The sequence below is a fragment of the Puntigrus tetrazona genome, chromosome 25 (genome assembly GCF_018831695.1).
Source record: "Puntigrus tetrazona isolate hp1 chromosome 25, ASM1883169v1, whole genome shotgun sequence".
NCBI classification, from domain to species: Eukaryota; Metazoa; Chordata; class Actinopteri; order Cypriniformes; family Cyprinidae; genus Puntigrus; species Puntigrus tetrazona.
The window spans coordinates 2080467-2099881 of NC_056723.1; the positions used below are offsets into that span (position 1 = coordinate 2080467).

The 19415-nt window shown below is 34.7% G+C and overlaps 2 protein-coding genes across 4 annotated transcripts; both read left to right on the forward strand.

Moving 5' to 3' along the window:
• Positions 1–986: 986 nt before the first annotated feature.
• Positions 987–6939, forward strand: adck2 (aarF domain containing kinase 2). Of its 3 annotated transcripts, XM_043228690.1 has the most exons (8): positions 987–2326; positions 3264–3410; positions 3791–3919; positions 3996–4091; positions 4803–5048; positions 5191–5319; positions 5779–5832; positions 6194–6939. In XM_043228690.1, exons 1-8 carry the CDS (start codon positions 1472–1474, stop codon positions 6323–6325), a joined length of 1788 nt encoding a protein of 595 aa, XP_043084625.1. In that variant the 5' UTR covers positions 987–1471; the 3' UTR covers positions 6326–6939. The 3 variants fall into 3 exon arrangements, with proteins under 3 accessions (XP_043084625.1, XP_043084626.1, XP_043084627.1); XM_043228691.1 differs by lacking the exon at positions 4803–5048; XM_043228692.1 differs by lacking the exons at positions 5779–5832; positions 6194–6939 and having other exon boundaries at positions 4803–5076.
• Positions 6940–7072: 133 nt separating this feature from the next.
• Positions 7073–19185, forward strand: bbs4 (Bardet-Biedl syndrome 4). Its single transcript, XM_043228693.1, has 16 exons — positions 7073–7321; positions 8068–8119; positions 8889–8968; positions 9059–9122; positions 10005–10116; positions 10217–10289; positions 11073–11126; positions 11269–11396; positions 14726–14780; positions 15962–16030; positions 16158–16310; positions 16391–16562; positions 17394–17463; positions 17550–17694; positions 18625–18832; positions 18910–19185. Exons 1-16 carry the CDS (start codon positions 7298–7300, stop codon positions 19050–19052), a joined length of 1602 nt encoding a protein of 533 aa, XP_043084628.1. The 5' UTR covers positions 7073–7297; the 3' UTR covers positions 19053–19185.
• The last annotated feature ends 230 nt before the right edge of the window (positions 19186–19415 follow it).

Genomic DNA, 19415 nt, shown 5'->3' on the forward strand with positions numbered 1-19415 from the left:
GAAGAGAAACAGACCTGCTTTAAAGAACAGCTGAGCAAAAACGATCTCTTCAGATGTGATTTTTTATTTTTTATAAGAACTTTATTATTCATATATTTTGTTTGATGGATAAAAAGATTAAATATACTGTGTGTATTGTTTTTTGGTTTTTATATATATTAAGTACATGCATATTTATGAATTATCAGTAGACTTGATAAATTGACAATTGTATATATATATATATATATATATATATATATATATATATATATATATATATATATATACCACTGATCTATATATAATGAATAATGACTCTACTCTCTATTGGGAAAATGTAATACTTTTTTAGGCTTTTTTAAAAAGAAGTTAGGAAATGAATGGAGTGCTTTTTATTACTATTAAATTATTAAACTTTAAAATTACAAATTTATAGTGCATAAATAATACTAATGTAAACTAAAAAATTAAATGATAACATTAATAATAACAACAAATAGCAACTTTGGAAAAGCCTGAATATTATTCATAAAGGCTTTTCCAAAGTTGCTATTTGTCTTTTTTGCATTATAAAAGCTTATTAAATGTATAATAATGAGCATTGCAATACACTATATTTTTTCATCATTATATAATCAAATGTAAAATGCATTGTGTATTATTATTATTATTATAATGTACTGTGTTTTATCTGTACAATGCATTATGAGGTGCATTGCAAGACATAATTATTGCATTAAAACCGCTTTTATAATGCATTATACATAAAGGCTTTATGTAATAAATAAAGACTTATTCTGTTTTGGTTATTTCTCTAATTAGCATTTTCTCAATTGAACTCTCATTTTTTTTAATCATAGTGATATCGCATACGGAGCATACACTCAGTTATTAATTACATTGCCTACGCTTATTGTTGCTGAGTTGATGATTTATCTTTTTAAATGCAAGATCGTTTAAATTAAAGGAGCGGCGGAACTAATGTTGAGGTTAACACGGAAGGATTATTCAGCCGGACCGGAGGAGAGGAGCGGCGCTTCATAGCAAATATTTGAATGAATTAAACTTGATTCCTGCAAAAATGTGTAGAGACGATGCAGAAATGGGGCTAAACAGCACGGCTTTGGACATCCGGCAGCAAAAAAGGGCAAGATAAAACGAACAGGGGTGATTATGATCAGGCGTTATCGCAGGAGCGGCCGTGTTTTGAATCCCTCCTGCGTGATATTATACCTTAACATCATAGATATAAAGATTTAACAGATTTCGTGTTGCTGCGAAAGTATGCATAATGATTTGAATTGTATGCATGTAGATTCTGCAGCAAAACATGACATCATTTCCCATCAATAAGTGAATATCAATCATCCTACGTGATCTTAATATGTTTTCGTGCGCCTGATTTCAAGATTATAAGATAAAAAACGCATTTATAAATGCAACTGTCCCGTTAAATGTCCGAATAATTAATACCCATTTAAAAAAAAAAATGTCTGCTTTCTGCGCAAAACACCTGCTCCAGAACTTCAGGTACATGATGCACAGGGTTTCCATTCGAATCCCGCCCCGGAGAGTGTTTCTTTTTAAAGGCACTCATGTTTTATCTCAAGCCCCTAAAGTGGGACTTTTCTGCTGGACTGCATGCGGCATCACTTACGCCGCCGGACAGGAAGCCACCCGTCATCAGAAGCCCGCAGAGAGGAAGTCAGTGGCCCGAGTGCAGATCCACAGGTTAGTGTTCGTCTTGCGTCTGGGCATCCGAGCCTTGGTGCTTCTTCTCAAATTCAGCCCACTTCTGATTCTGTATCCCCTGACTTTGCTATCGCAACGTTGGGCGTCCCGTTGGTTGGACGCCCTGCTTTGGGTCACGGAAACATCTGGGCCGACGTTCATCAAGCTGGGCCAGTGGGCCAGCACCAGACGGGACATCTTCTCCCGGGACTTCTGCGAGCGCTTCTCGAGGCTTCACGTGCGGGTTAAGCCTCATCCCTGGTCGCACACCAAGCTCTGTCTGAGGAGGGCGTTCGGGGAAGGCTGGAGGCAGATGTTTGTGTTTGACGGTAAGGAGCCGGTGGGATCGGGATGCGTGGCGCAGGTGTACCGGGCCAAAGCCAAGGTGAAGAGCGTCGACGATCCGGCCTTCCGGAAGCTGGTGGAGGAACTGGAGAAGAACAGTCTCCTGGAGGCCTGGGAGATCCCTGGTCTGGGAGGAGCTTTGAGTGACTTCTGGGAGACGGGTAAAGATGAGGAAGAGACGGCGGACACCAAGACGAGGGATTTCGGAGAGAGACCTGGTCCAGAAGAACACCTGGAGGAAGAGTCTCTGATTCCTGTGGCGATTAAGGTAAAGATCTTTTTTACTTTCTTCTTAAACCCATTCCTTCCAACCATCTGGAGTAATGTGCACTTTTTTTTGATTCAATTATGTTTTTTTTTTCTTATCATATACACTCCCAGAATCTTGTCAGGTTATAAAGGTAAAATCAGTTTTTAAAACAACAATTCATGTTATCATGTATTTGTCTGTTTATTTGTACTTTTCTGAGTCTGTTCTTGAAGAATTCAGATAAAAGTAACAAAAAACAATGTGGTGTTCTGGTTCAAACTGATTTTTCTCCCTGAATTTTTTTTTTCCCTTTCTGAAACCTTTTTTTATTTTGTAAATTTTTTATTTATTTTTTTTAATTACCAGTAAACCATTTATTCACTTCATATATTTTCATAAAAAATAAGCTAGTTTTATTGACTTACTTGTTTTGTTATATTTAAATTAATTTTATTTATTTATACACACATACACATATATATTTATATGTGTGTGTTATATATATATATATATATATATATATATATATATATATATATATATATATATATATATATATATATATTATTTTTATTTATTTTAATTAATTATTTTTTTTAATACCTTATATCTGATATTATATCTCATATATTTCTGTGACAAAATAAAGGTAAGGGTAAAGATTGTGGCTACTTTTTACTAAAAAGTTACATTTTCCCAAATAAAATATTACATTTATGCAATTCCTTTAGTATTTTATTACCATTGAACTACACCATTCATTTGAGCAAATTCTACTTGATTTTATCTTGACCGTTTTTTTTTTATTAATCTTTGTTGTTGTTTTTCCTTGATTTAAAACTGTTTTCTCTTCTTTTTTTGACTGATCTTACCATGGATCAGTGCAGATCAAAGCAACTTAAACTTGTTAGACGATGATATTTAACTATTGGAGCGATCTTTTTCCTTCAACCAGGTTCTTCATCCAGGAATCAGGCAGCAGGTGCAGATCGATCTGATCCTGATGAAAGCTGGAAGTTTATTCCTCAACTGTTTGCCCGGCGTCAAGTGGCTCAGCCTCCCTGAGATCGTAGATGAGTTCGAGAAGCTCATGACCAGACAGGTACCGATGCTTTTCATGCAACACTATTGGTTATCTTTTAAAGAATTATCCCTCGCTTTCAATTCAGGAAGTGCTTAGGTGAAAAATAATCAACACCCAGGTTCAGTCATGATTGAACCAGTTTGCATTATGGTTGCCATGGCAACGTTTCCGAAAATGCTCGTTTTTTTGGTTACTAAAGGTACGTTTCGTCCCATGCGACACTTTTAATAACATATATCTTTAACAAAACGATACGTAACGAGTTAAGAAGATATCATGGTGACGTGTGTGTCACATCATAGCATAAACATGCCATAAGCGGTCCATTTTGTCTGTTTCATATGCGCCATCATTCAGAAAGGTCCAGGTTCTCATGAGTCAGTATCTCTTTGATGCAGATCGATCTTCGGTTTGAAGCGCAGAACATCGAAAAGTTCCAGAAGAACTTTAAAGATCTGCATTACGTGAAGTTTCCGACGCCCCTCAGACCGTTTGTCACAAGGACTGTGCTGGTAGAAACATACGAGGTGATAATGGCCGCCCTCTTAATATCAAGTTTTACTCCCCTGAGGAGCGCTGACGCTTTGATTTATGCTCCTGTAGGAAAGTGAACCCATTTCGAAGTACCTGAGCTCAGACGTTCCTGAGGGAATCAAGCAGAGAATCGCGCGGATGGGTGTCGACCTCCTTCTGAAAATGGTCAGTTACAGGATTAGTTCGGGCCAAGCGCGAAAATTTGCCGAACATCAGGCCGTCCGAGATGCGTACGAGTGCGTTTCTTCATCGGATCGGATTTGGAGAAATGCTCGGCAAAGGATCCAATGGGTGCCGTCGGAATGAGAGTCCAAACAGCTGATTAAAGACGATAATCCACAGCTCTCCAGTCCAGTCCGTCAGTTAGCATCGTGCGAAGCAAAAAGCTAAATGTTCATAAGAAGCAAATGCATCATTAGGGCCCTTTTTTTTTTACTCCCGAGCTGTTGCTTCCGACCAAAATAGTCCATAATAACGTTTCCTCCCGTGAAAACGTCCATCCCTTTTTGTCCACTCTCATCAAAATTCGCTAACATGTTTGTTAAGATGCGTTTAGGATCGTTTTCATTAGTAAAAGGCGCTTAATCTGTGTGTATTTCCGTCCACGATTCATCTTTTCCATGGAGAAAGCAATAGCACAAAGGATTCCCAATGATGCTTTTGTTTCTTGCAAACATACAGATTTTGTCTTCGTGATATGTCGACTGGAGTGGCGTGATTTCTTGTGGATTATTACAGCCGGTTGGGCTCTTATCCTGGCGGCACCCATTCGCCGCAAAGCATCTTGGATCGCTTGCGGGCGCTTCTGGCAAATGTTAATATTGCGTGAGCTACGTCTTTTAAACAGCGGTCAGATGAGCTGGTGTTCTCTGGCAGGTGTTTGTGGATAATTTCGTCCACGGCGACCTCCATCCCGGGAACATCCTGGTGCGGGCCGGTCGAGGAGAGGCGTGCCAGGACACGCCGACTCTGACGGACATGTGCGATACCGTGGTGGTCAGCATGAGGCCGACTCCTTCGCCTCTACAGCTGGTGCTGCTGGACGCCGGCATCGTGGCGCAGCTCAGCTCAGCGGACCAGCGCAACTTCCGAGCCGTGTTCACCGCTGTCGTTCTCAAGCAGGTTGACATTTCCGAATACCGATAGAAACGTTAGTGACTTGGTATTATCGCTTGCCATCCATTTAGAGAAACGCAGCATCGCGGATCCGTCGGTGAATGGGTGCCGTCAGAATGAGCTCAAGCGCGTGCTTGTGTTTTTTCAGGGTGAGCGAGTCGCCGAGCTGATCCTTCATCACGCCCGCGCCAACGAGTGCCAGGACGTGACGCGTTTCAAGAAGGAAATGGCTGAACTAGTGGATCACGCTCTCAGCGACACGCTTTCTCTGGGAAAGGTACGGAGCCGGTCACTTCCACGGCCATCAACTAGTCAAGTTTGTTTCCGAAAGAAGCGTTTTTGGTATCTTCTGCACACCAAAGCTGCATTGGTTTGAGAAGAACACAAGAAAAAATGGTAACATTGCCAAATGTTAAATAACGATTTCTAATGTATCGTAAAATATAATTAATTCCTGTGACGCAAAGCTGATTTTCAGCATCGGTGTCGCCGCTCAAGAGACGTTTATTAAAGTTTAAAACAGTTGCTTTCTATTTTTGTGGAAGTAATAATACATAAATAGACATTTAAGTTAAAAAATAACTAAGAAATCGACACATTTATTTATCGGGAATGTGCTAAATTGATTAGAAGTAACCGTTAATACATTTATAACGTTACGAAAGGTTTCAGGTGAATGCTGTTCTTTCTGTTCAGTGAGATCCAGAAAAATGTTATGACCCGTGTTGTTTTATAGATCCAGGTGGCCGAGCTGTTGTCTCGAGTCTTTGGCTTACTGATTCATCACAAGGTGAGAGCGGCTGATCTTAGCACAAAATAGTGCGTCATAAAATATAATATAAAATAATGCTTATTGGCTTGATGTATCGTCTACCTTTCAATAATCAAATGAACAGCCTTTAAACAGGAAAAAGTACTTAAAAGCTGAGTATTTCCATTATTATTTGAGTTTTTTTATTATTTGACTTTTTTCTGCCCCGTGTAGCTTTTAAAGGCTATAATTGAATTTAGCAACGTAACAGCAATAAAACATAGTAAGCATACTTAAATGTGTAAAAACTTTAGTTTGGCATGCACGAATGGTTAATGTGACAAAGCATATTGTGTTTTGACACTGTTGCGCGCGTTTAACTTTGCTCTTCCTGTTGCAGGTGAAGTTGGAGAGTAATTTTGCGTCTATGGTGTTTGCCATCATGGTTCTGGAGGGTCTGGGTAGATCCCTGGATCCCAACCTGGACATCCTGGAGATCGCCAGACCCCTCCTGCTGAAAAACCTGCTCTGATACGTTCTCCGGCGGCGCTGCCAACGTTTACCTCACTGTTCCAGACGCCATTAACGGCCTGCTGCTCAAAAAAAAAAAAAAAAAAAAGAGTTGATCAGGGAATTTAACGTCACTCAGTGGAAAAAAAAACACGTATCTGGGATCAATTTACATGTACGTGGTTATAGGCAAAATTAAAGGTGTTCCTGGATCTTTCAGTCTATAATGTACGATATGTCAACTGAATCCTACATCCTGCTTTCTAAGTTTCTAAAGATATATTGAGTTAAAATCCCTTAAAAGTTACATTGAGTCAGTCCATTAACATTTATAAAGGAACCAAACAAGACTTTTTTTTGTTTGTTTGTTTAAATATATATATATATATATATATATATATATATATATATATATATATATATATATATATATATATATATATATTTCTTAACTGGGCTCTGAGTTTATCAAGTTTAATTATGCGTTATGTTCATGAGATGCCATAAAAGATCCGATGTAGCTCTCATCCTTTTCATTGTCCTTGTATCATGTATGATGACTTGTTTAGAAATGGCTTGAAATAATTCCTTTGTGTATTTTGCACACTATTGTCTGAATTAAATTAACGATCTATAGTTTGAGAGACTTTTTTATTTTATTTTATTTTATTTTATTTTTTTATTTACTGTGTTTATAATCTGCGTGTAGATTTACTCTTTCTTCACCACTGATAAGTAATTCAAATAAAGCACTCGACTGGAATTTTCAGTTTATCTACTATATAGTGTCTGCAAATACATAATGGATTTAATATTTATAAACGGTATTTTTTATGTTATATTTATGTATTATATTATTTTTATTTTTTTAAGCCTTCACCAGTGTAAATAATTTCTGTGCGATTTATACTTGTAAAACCACGTGGTGACCAACGTCGCCGTGTTGCCATGGTGACAGAAGCGTCCGCCGGAAGTGAGGAGGCACGGAGGCGCGATGGCGGACGACGAGATGAAAACGGTGAGAAATTATGTCTATTTTCGTTAAAACACAAAAACCAGTGACATTTAATACTTTTAATGTGAACGGTGATCTTATTTATAACGGTTTATAATAGTCTGTAAGCGCTGTTCTTCGTTGTTGCGTTGTTTAGTGTCTCGTCAGATTAAATATATCTGCAAAGAGAAAACAGTCTGACAGATTGACGTTTTAAGTAACAAAGGTGTATTTTATTCATATTTCGTTAACATTGAACGGCAAAGCCTGTCAATAAAGATCGAAAAAACACCTTTACATAAAGACAAACAAGTTTATATTAGGACATTTAAGATTTATTGTATTCTGGCGTATTTTAAGCACGTTTAAAATATTGTCACGGCTGTTAATAAAAGTGAGGTAAATTATTAATAAAACTGAGGTAAATTATTTACAAATCGTGGCATTTGTTAAACGTGTTCGTTATGAGTTGATTTAAAAGTATATAATTAGTTCAGAATTAGCTTAATTTATTCAGATAATTATGATTTCTGATTACATAACATTACGCTTTAAAATGCATGATGTTAATCAGAATCAAATGCACAACATTAAGGTGATTTCTGCTGCTAAATAAATAAATAATCAAGCAAATAAACCGAAAGATAATTTATGCAAATGGATGAATTAAAAAGGAAAACAAATGTGTGCAAATATAAATATAAAAATGGGCTAATAATCATTATAGCACAGAGAATTTGATTGATGTGTTGCATTCTTTCTTTGCGTAGGATGTGCAGCTGCCTGTAGCCACAGACCTTAAGAAGCCTCGTCCAAAGAAAGGTCAGAATCTCCATAGTCTATGTATAAAAATAATAATTTAAAACGAGCATTTTCAGGTTCACGTCTCTGTATCTGTTCATCCTGTGGGCGGCGCTGTTTGCCTTTATTTTCCCCTTTGGCCCCATTTTTTTTTTCGGTGAAGAGGATTACGGCTCAGAGGGAAAAGTCCGTCCAGGAATAGAACGGATTGAGATCAGATTTTGCCAGGGGGGCTTGTAAGCAAGAAGAGAAAGATGCAGACGCTTCGTGTTGCAGCGGACAGGTTCCTTTTGTTCCGGGGCCCGCTGGATTCGGGACGAGGAGTCTTGCGCGGCCCCCCGCTGCGAGAGGAGTCCGCTGCGGCTCACAGCAAGCCCGTCTGCCCTCTATATCAAAAATAGAAGCTGTTTTCTTCAGATTTTCAATGCCGCCTTTGATATTTGCATTTTCATGATTAGACCAGTTAACGTCCTACAAAAGATGAAACGCGTCTTCTCTTTAATCTCTGGCCTAAAAAACCGAACAGTTGAGTCGAACTTTAAAACTTCATGTCCTCGCGTTACACACGAAATATCTTTTAGCGTGAAGAATGCTGCGCGATCAAACTGTGCAAAGAAAAGCATTTGACAGATAGAAGTTTGACGGGCTTGAAATGTTAAAACCAGCTGATTCAAACACATTTAGAGTCCGTTCTGACGCTTGCCATTTAGACATTCAGCTCTTTTGTGCACCGCTGTACGTCGCTGCGTATGGCTTGATCTGCATGCGGTTTGTTTGTTTCTGTCCGCAGCTCCTGAGCTGCCGATCCTGGAGAGGAGAAACTGGCTTATACATCTGCATTATATCCGCAAAGATTATGAGACCTGCAAGGTAAAGCCGGAAAATATACAGAGAGAGTCGAACCGCTGTAGAATACTCTTATTAATGTTTAATCAGTCGTGGGTTTTTTTCTGTTTTCAGGCCATTATTAAAGAACAGCTGCACGAAACTCAGGGCATGTGTGAATATGCCGTTTATGTGCAAGGTCAGTGCAAACTACGCAATAACGGTGTAAATGTATTCAGTTAAAAGTGGACAGACGTGTGCAAAACGGTATAATCGAAATGCTGCATCTACATAGTTTTTGAATGGCGGTAAGCGAGATTTACCCCGGATTAGTTGGTACAATTGCATAAAAAAAAATATATTACAATATGTGGAATAGCTGATCACTGAACATGCAACTTAATGAAATCATGAGTTTGAAGTCACTGTTTTACATCAGGGTTATTACAGTTAACTGCAAATACAATTTTAATGTATATATATTAGATCAAATTAATTGCATCCAAGTTTTGCTTACATATTACTATGTTTATTTATTATTCATATATAAACACACACACACATTCACATATTTTGGATCATGATTAATAGTTTGACAGCACTAATATATATATATATATATATATATATATATATATATATATATAATTAATTATTTTTTTAATTAATTTATTTTTTCAGGGAGTTTCTTTTTCATTTCTTCGTTTTCATTTACTGTAAAGTTCTAAAAAAACTACAATTAAATAAATAGAAAATAATATATATATATAAAACTAATAAATATTATAGGTGAAGTAATATATTAGAATGAATAAAAATGTAGAATTAAAGTGGAAACAGTACAATAATAATAACTATAATAATAATAATAATAAATAAAAAATAATAATAAAAACAATAAAATAATAATACAAATATCTACATAAAGGCATAAAGCAAAAAAAATAAATATCAGTGATACTCTACACTGTTTCACATACTAGATTTAAACAGTAGTATGCACTACACTAGCGTTCTTTTCCAAGCACAGTCAGTGTGTCCCAGTTTATCCAATGAATACCTGCTCTGTGTTTGTGTGCAGCTCTGATCATGCGGTTAGAGGGGAAGATCCAGCAGTCTCTGGAGTTGTTCCAGAGCTGTGCCATCCTCAACCCTAAAAGCTCAGACAACCTCAAGCAAGTGGCGCGATCCCTGTAAGCAGCAGCCTAAACACACACCACACCTCTCTCTGTATCTGGATCTGTGTAAACTGAATATAAAACTAAGATGTGTTTTTTTATGCGCTGTATTTAGTTTTCTGTTAGGGAAGCACAAAGCCGCTATAGAGGTTTATAATGAAGCAGCGCGTCTCAATCAGAAAGACTGGGTAAGTACACTGTCTGATGAGTGTGTATTTAAAGGGATAGTTCACCCAAAAATGAATCAACTTTACGTACAATGACAGTATATACGTTTTTATTTACATATTTATTTGTATAGTTAAGTTAGAATCAGTTTATTTTCCTTCCTTGAAATAGTAAGGCCTATAGTTTATATTTTGTTTATTTAAATGTTAAATTAGCAGATTTTTTGTCTGTTTAATGTATTTATTATTAGTTATTCTATTATATTTACTATAATTATTTACTATATTTATTTATTATATTTACTATAGTTATTTATTTTTGTTGTGATCATGTCTTTTTATTGTATTGATTTGTTGGTAAAAATAATAATTATAATAATTAGATAAATAATATGTATTATAGTTAAGTCAGGGCTTTTTATTTATGTGTATTTATTGTTTATTTATTCAAATTGTTAGGTTATTCCTTTGTGTATTTTATGAATTTTTATTTAATTGTTATTTATTTTTTTAAATTTGTTTCATTAACTATTATTATTATAGTTATTGAATTTTTGGTTTGGAGTTTTAACAGCACCACTTTCCATTCACTTTTATTATATGAAAAAGGTATTTTCTTTATATCGCAGCTGTTTTATTCCACAGTTCTGGTGTCATATGTATTTAAGTGTGTGTGTGTGTGGTGTGTGTGTGTGTGTGTGTGTGCGTGAACTTTACCTGTAGTCACATATACCTTAATTTAACAATAAACAATTGAGATGCCTGTGAAATATTACATAAAAGTGTGCATATTTTTACCTGCAGGAAATCAGCCATAATCTGGGCATTTGCTACATCTACACCAAAGACTTCAGGAGTGTAAGTGCAGCCAGTCATGTTATATATGTTACATGTTGTTCCTTTAATTGGCTGTATGAGATTCCAGATTTGGAATAGGGTAGTATTTGAGAGAGTCTTCTCATCAGATGTTGTGCTAAACGTGTCCTCTCTCTGTCTTCAGGCCGAAGAACAGTTAAACTTGGCATTGCAGCTGAATAAACACGATCTGACCTACATGATGCTGGGAAAAATCCACTTACTGCAGGGCGACACAGAGAAAGCCGTTGATGTCTACAAGAGCGCTGTGGAGTACGTCTCAATACACAAGCTCACTTTAAAGCGCGCGCGTTTTGTGCTGTCTGCCAAGCTGCGTAGTTCTTGGACTATCCTGTTGGATTAGGTAGGGCTAGGTATGTTTTGAAGCGTGACTTTGAGCTGGATCTAAGCTAGTCCTGAGCAACTAGCTCCCGCTCAGGACCTGCTCGAACCAACAGCCAGGCTTCAAAAAAAACATACCAGTTTTTCAGCAGGGTCATTTACATTCACAGAGAGCGCGCAGCGACGGTAAAGTTTGGCGAACCTGCGTTTGCTCGAAAGCGTGTTTAATACGCACGCTTTATGCTTTCTTGCCACCGAGCGTCTTCGTAAAATCTCTTTATTGCTGAGCGTTCGGATCCCCGAAGCTGCTGGGACCTCCAGACACCAGTCGCAATTGGCTGGAAGAGTCAAGCGCGCATTCTCTCGAAGTGTTGTGTTTGCGCTGACTTACCCAGAATGCATTTCAACAGAGGGAGTGTTTCTTTTTTATTTTCGCTCATGTTTCGCACAACGTGAGCGAAGATATACGAGACAGAGTTTTGTTGCCAGAGAGCAACTTAAGACGCCTGGAGATGCTCTCAGCGTGTCGCTCTGCCACAGCGCAGATAAGACGCCCAAGGCAGCAAAGCATGCTGGGATCAGTGAGACGCTCATAGCTGTAATTAATCACATTTACTGTCTCACTGTGACCGCTCGAACCTCTCTCTTTTCTTTCTCTCTCTTTCTACCTTGTCTTTTTTTTTCTTTTGTCTCTGTCTTTAAAGTGCTCTTAGAAAAGCCCCTGAGGACTTGCTGAAGTAGTCAGTTTTTTTTTTTCCTTAAAGGGACAGTTCACCCCGAAAACTGTCATTATTTACTCGCCTTCATGCTGTTTCGAACCCCTATGACTTTCTTTCTTCAGTGCGAAACAAAAGTAGGCCGAATCTTCTCGCTGCTCTTTTACATGCACTGACTATAGCTGTCAAAAAATTAATCTGTCATAACAGTAGTCGAGATAAGTTGTACAGACAAATTATTGCTTTTGTGTACAAAATGTAAATAGGTCATTGCTGGTTAGTTATTGACAATTTTTTTATGTATTTCATTTATTCATTTACATATTTGTTATTTGTTTGTTATTGATCAATTTTTAAACAAATCCACTATTAAAAATCCACTACTAAAAGTTTATTAATAAATAAATAAATTATATCTATTTGTAAATTAACTATAATTTCAGTTCAATGAATGAAATGTATATTTGACAGTGTATAATTATTATAGTAATTAGAATTAGAATAATATCTTATTAATAAATATATTATTGTATATTTACTATTATCACACATCATTCATTTAAACATATATATATAATGAATAATATTTGTAAAATAAATCTGTACATTATATGCAAATAGATATATTATTATATTATTTAAATATATTAATTAAATTATTTATATATATATATATATATATATATATATATATATATATATATATATATATATATATTATAGTATATTATTATTTAAATATTTTCATAAATGTGTGTAGATTATGTATAAATAGCTACAATTTCAATAAATAAACAATATATATATATATATATTAGTAGTAATATATATATATTTGTATCTTTGTAGTGAGAATGTGAGCGATTAATCGGAATAATGGGTGAAGAGAAGCGATGTTATTTCTTTCACTGGTCATTATGTTTTATAATATTTAATTTTCTGGAGTTTGTCAATCTTGTACATGTATAATATAGAAAACGTAGCATACTTTGTCCTTCAAGAAAAGTTTGAAAGTGCAAAAGGAATCACTAATCTGCTTTTCTCAGCGTGAATCCAACAATTTGATGACTCTTGATTACTGTTGTTGACTTTCCTCTCTTCCCGGAGAGCAAAAATGGAGATGACTCTGAAAAACTCTCCTCCCCTTGTTCACACACACACACACACACACACACACACACACACACACACACACACACACACGCTGTCTATGAGTCTGGCTCAGATATCAGAACCACGGGGAGCTTTAAGCCGGCGCGTGTGTGTGTGTGTGTGTGTGTGTGTGTGTGTGTGTGTGTGTGTGTTCGAGACCTCCTCATTATCGCAGCCCTCCCACCGAGCTGATGAATTAGTAACGTGCAGCAGTGGGACGCACCGTAATGAGAGGCGCTTTCAGAGCTTCCACTTTTCCACCCGCTTCACCTCGCCGTAGCGGGGAGATGTGCCTCACAGCCAGCATGAATTAATAACAGCCCGCTGCTGGCATGAGCCCCTCAAACACACACGTGATGGAGGAGCTTTCATCAGTCTCACGTCTCCTGCCACAGTCTGAATCTCAGTCATATGCTTTATAATCATGCATTTAACTACCCCTAGAATCAGCTTACAGTAATCGGAAAAATCTAAAGCCCCTAAAATCTGATTGGTTCGATTGAAGTGTGATATTTAGAGGAAGGAGTCCATCCAACAATCAGCCCTCTGTCAAGCTTTAAAGTATGCTAATGTTTCAGATCTGATTTGTCTTCCGTTAAACACACAACGATCCGTTAATGTTTTAATATTGTAAATAATTACCATTCTTTTTTTGTATTACGTTAATGAAAATGCATATTTTATTATAGACTTTTATTGTTTTTGATTAGATTAATATATTAAAATAAATTAATTAATCAGCTTATTTATTAGCATTACAGCAGAGTGTCCCAACCTGGGAATTATGGAAATTTATGGTCACTGTGATACTGACAAAATTATTATTATTTTTTTTTGTTTGTTTTATTATTATTTTACTCCAATAAGAATATGTTACGAATTAAATAAAGGAATTGTGAATGTTCAGAATGCAAAAACTTAAAAATAGCCTTATTTTTAAAGCTAAATAATATAAAGAATAATAATAAGCCAAAAAAAAAAAAAAAATATATATATATATATATATATATATATATATATATATATATATATATATATATATATATATATATATATACTTATTTAGTAAATTAATACTTTTTTTAACTAAAAGTATACACTATAGCACTTACTAAAAAAGACAGTATATGTAAAAATACATTTTGTGTTTACCTTCATCATTAACCTATATCAGTGAACTGTGAAAGTATAAATGTTTTATTTTTTTGAAATGTAACTAAATCTCGGGAGTGCGTCAAGTACTTTAGGCCAAAAAGCTTCAGCTGACAAATCCCCTGTGATACAGTAATAACAGCTGGAGCCAAATGTTCTTCATTGTTTGAAAAATAATCTTAAAAACATCCTTAACATATAAGTCTTTTTGATTTTGATCTGCGTGTGTGTCCATCTCAGGTTTTCTCCAGAGAACACAGAGCTGCTGACTACACTGGGTCTGCTGTACATGCAGGTGAGAGACATATTCATCACGACTACAGCTACAGTATCCTCTAAAATTATACTGGGAATGAAGTGCTGGGCGTCCGGCCAGAGGAGAACTGGCTCCCAGCTGAGCCTGCTTTCTCTCAAGGTTTTTCTTCTTACCGAATTTCTAGCGATTATCGTTGCTTTGACTACAGAGACCGTCTCCGCATTTAACAACAAACTGTACTGTTAAAAGTGCTATATAAATACAAATGATTGATACATCTCATCTCAAGAATAAACGTTTTTGTTTAACACATATGTGTGTTCTGTGTATCATATATATATATATATATATATATATATATATATATATATATATATATATATATATATATATATATATATATATATATATATATATATATATATATGATACACACATAGAATACAGTATATTTTGGGAATATTTACGTATATTAACATGCATATGCTGTATTTGTAATATATTTAAATATGTTTCTTAAATATATAAATATGCATGTGTTTGTATTTATATATGTGCATTTGTGTATATATATATATATATGCATGCATACATATATATATATATATATATATATATATATATATATATATATATATATATATATATATATATATATATATATATATGTACACACATGCATGTATAGATTTAAGAAAATATGTACAGTATACATATGTTATGTTCATTTATTACACGGCTTCATTAAATACTCAATTCTGATTGGTCTGTCCGCTTTATTCTGAGCTAACAACCTGTTGGACGTACTTTATCTCTTACATGTTAAATATATATATATATATAATTTATATAAATATATATACATGTTAATTTCAAAATATATATTGTATGTGTGTACATTTGTATAATAAACTAACTGTAAATTAAAAAAATAAATAAAAAAAAAAAAAAAAAAAAATATATATATATATATATATATATATATATATATATATATATATATATATATATATATATATATATAAAAATCAGTATGATAATGAAAATGAGATACTATAATATATATATATATATATATATATATGTGTTTTTTTTTGTTTAATGTTTACGTTATATCAGGCCTTCCTATACTATAGTTGTTCATGAACAGTAATTATTTGCTTATTGAAACCGTAGCTGTTATCAGTGTGTACTTCTGTCTTGTGTTCTCTTCTGATTAGCTCGGGAAGTACCAGAAAGCCTTCGAGCACCTGGGAAACACTCTCACATACGACCCCAATAACTTCAAGGTGGGGTAGTTTTAAGAAGTTTTATTCTTTACAACTTCTTTACTAACTCTTAAGTGTCATTAACATTGTGTGTGTGTGTGTGTGTGTGTGTGTGTGTGTGTGTGTGTGTGTGTGTGTGTGTGTTCAGGCCATCCTCGCGGCCGGCAGTATGATGCAGACTCACGGAGATTATGACGTGGCCATGAATAAGTACCGCGTGGCGGCATACTCTGTGCCCGAGAGCCCGCCGCTCTGGAATAACATCGGGATGTGCTTCTTCGGCAAAAAGAAATACGTGGCCGTGAGTTACAGATTGTCACGAGAACATCTGGTGCTTTTCTTTCGTCTGGTTTACCTTTTCCCCCTGCGTCTGTCTTGCAGGCCATCAGCTGTCTGAAGAGGGCAAACTATTTGTCTCCGTTTGATTGGAAGATCCTGTATAATCTGGGTTTGGTTCATCTCACCATGCAGCAGTACGCGTCAGCTTTCCACTTCCTGAGCGCCGCTATCAACCTGCGTCCGCGCATGAGCGAACTCTACATGCTACTGGCCGGTAAATATATCAAAAACCATTTAATTAATTGATTAATTCATTTTTAATTACATTTAAAAAGTGTTACTTTTATATATATATATATATATATATATATATATATATATATATATATATATATATATATATATATATATATATTATTTTTTTTTTTTTTTTTTAAATAAAATATAAAATAAAAAACACTTACTAAACATAATCAGGTACATATTTGTAATAATAATAATAATATTAAAAAATTATAAAATAAACAGTTTCTTTATTTTAAACACACAGTATTACATTTTTAATTGATAAATTGAAACTTAAAAACATAACATTTACTAAAAAGATCATATTTTAAATACACTAGTAGATGCTTTTAACTAAAAAAAATATTAATATGTGAATTCTCATTATAAAATATAATGTATGGTATTTTAATTGATTTTAAAATAAAAATCGTTTAAAAAGACACATATTAATAAAGACAATAAATATATATTATATTAATACTATATTTTACATCCACAACTAATACTATAAGTGCTTTTTAAATTGCATTTAAAAATAAATAGTTACTTCACATTAAAAGCAATACTTTAATAACAACTGCTGCTATTTGAAGTCTTTTTTTGTACTTTTGCTATTTACTTAACGCTTTACAAACTAAATGTGAATGCAATAATGCACTTTTATTTTTAAAAATTAAAACAAAAACTTTTTTGCTTGTTTTTTTCATTTATTGTAAAAGACTTATTGTAAACACTTCCTTTAAAAAACAGTGGAGATGTGAGAATCAGCATTTGTCCAGTTTAATTTGATGGTCGTTTGTGCTCTGACCCTCAACAGTTGCTCTGACCAACCTGGACGACGCAGATAACGCCCGCAGGTCTTACGAGCAGGCCGTTCAGCTGGATGAGTATGTGCTTCACACCATGATCTGCGCTGCTAAACCTATAATGCTCAGATCTGGTGGAGTTAAAGGGAGTGTATTTTGTCTGGCAGGTCGAGCCCGCTGGTGAACCTCAACTTTGCGGTGTTCCTGTATAATCAGGGCGATAAGAAAGCTGCCCTGCAGCAGTTTCAGGAGATGGAGAGGAAAGTCAACACTCAGGTGGACAATAACAGCAACACTGAGTTTGACCCAGAGGTACTGAGCCCTGGTTTTATTCTGACCGTTAGGTGACGTATCATGAAAATCTGAATTTTTAAGGTTTTATGTGCTATATAATCAGGTCCCTAGTGCATGTACCAACCAAGAAAACGTGAAAAGATAAAGCCAGTAACTTTGCTTTTCTTCATGGATTTATAGATTGATTTACTGTAACATTTCTTTCCCAGTTGTTTACCTTCACATAAAAAAAAAAAAAAAAAAAAAAAAAAAAAAAAAAATATATATATATATATATATATATATATATATATATATATATATATATATATATATATATATATATATATATATATATATATATATTATTTTGGCAATACGAGCGTATTATAACTAAATGAAAAAATGAAGACTTTAGCTATTTATTTTCTCATCTCGTAATCCCAAAAGACTTTTATTCAATCCAGCAATTAAAAATTATAATAAATATATTAAATAACATGATATTTATGCTATTTAAAATTAAATAATATATCAATATCTGCATTTATAATAATGCTGTAATAGGTTTGGTGCTGTCAATCGATTAATTGCAATTAATTCAACCTAAAATATATAGGTTTTTGTTTATATATTTGTGCTGTATATATTTATTATGTACATATAAATGCACACACATACATTATATATAAAATGTTTACATGTTGTATTTTGTGAGTATTTACAAAATATATTAAACAAAAATTTATTTTAATCTTTTAAAAAAATTATTTTGCTTAATGTAAATGCAAAAAAAAAAAAAATAAATAAATATATATATATATATATATATATATATATATATATATATATATATATATATATATATATATATTCTTTTGTGTTTTTTTTTAATTCATTCCTCACTATATAAGTCTGGTAACTATTAAAACAGATTTTTACTAATGATCTCGTCTCTTTCTTACATAGCTGGTTGAAATGGCTCAGAAACTGGGCTCCGCTCTGCAAGCGGGTGAGAGCCTGTACTGGAGCAAACCAGGCAAAGATGCCAAGACCAGCCAGCGGTCGTCCTCCAGCAAACCCAGCAGTTCCCAGCAGCCACTGGGCACCAACCAGGCCCTCGGTCAGGCCATGTCTTCAGCCGCAGGCTACAGCAAGAGCATGCAGATCAGTGCAGGTGCTGAACCGCTCGGCCCATCAACTCCATGTGATTTACACAGATCAGTCCAACCTAACGCTCCTCTGTCCCTCCAGAGCCCGAGGCAGATGTGAGCAGCGCCCCGTCTCCCCCTACAGACGACCCCGGAGAGCCCGAGGACGAGGATGAGGTAGAGGAGACGGCTGGACCGGCCAAACTCAAAGAGAAGAAGAGTAAACCCAAAGCAGTGGCGGAATAGAGGTGTATTATAACTTATCAGTGTACAGCGTTTATATATAGTTGAATTAAAGTAAAAAAGTTACAGTCGCAAATCTATAGATGTCTGTTTAAGTGGTGCATTATATTAAAATTTATATTTTAGTGCTTTAAAATGCTGTTTATATTTATTATGTATATATAAAAACACACATATAGTGCACACACACACACACACATATATATATATATATATATATATATATATATATACATACATACATGCATGTGTATTTATATAGACAAAATAAACTACACAGTACACATACATTCATTCTGTAAACGAAAACTTTTATTTGCTGAATGAAATCCCAACAATGAAAACATTACTTCATGGCTAATGCTG

What these genes read in the sequence shown, in the direction of transcription:
- adck2 (XM_043228690.1), top strand. Translation starts at nt 1,472, where the DNA reads ATGTCTGCTTTCTGCGCAAAACACCTGCTCCAGAACTTCAGGTACATG. An exon ending in AGAAGCTCATGACCAGACAG is followed by an intron (nt 3,411 to 3,790) that starts GTACCGATGCTT and finishes TCTTTGATGCAG; the next exon opens with ATCGATCTTCGGTTTGAAGC. An exon ending in ACACGCTTTCTCTGGGAAAG is followed by an intron (nt 5,320 to 5,778) that starts GTACGGAGCCGG and finishes GTTGTTTTATAG; the next exon opens with ATCCAGGTGGCCGAGCTGTT.
- bbs4 (XM_043228693.1), top strand. Translation starts at nt 7,298, where the DNA reads ATGGCGGACGACGAGATGAAAACG. An exon ending in AAGCAAGTGGCGCGATCCCT is followed by an intron (nt 10,117 to 10,216) that starts GTAAGCAGCAGC and finishes CGCTGTATTTAG; the next exon opens with TTTTCTGTTAGGGAAGCACA. An exon ending in GCAAAAAGAAATACGTGGCC is followed by an intron (nt 16,311 to 16,390) that starts GTGAGTTACAGA and finishes TCTGTCTTGCAG; the next exon opens with GCCATCAGCTGTCTGAAGAG.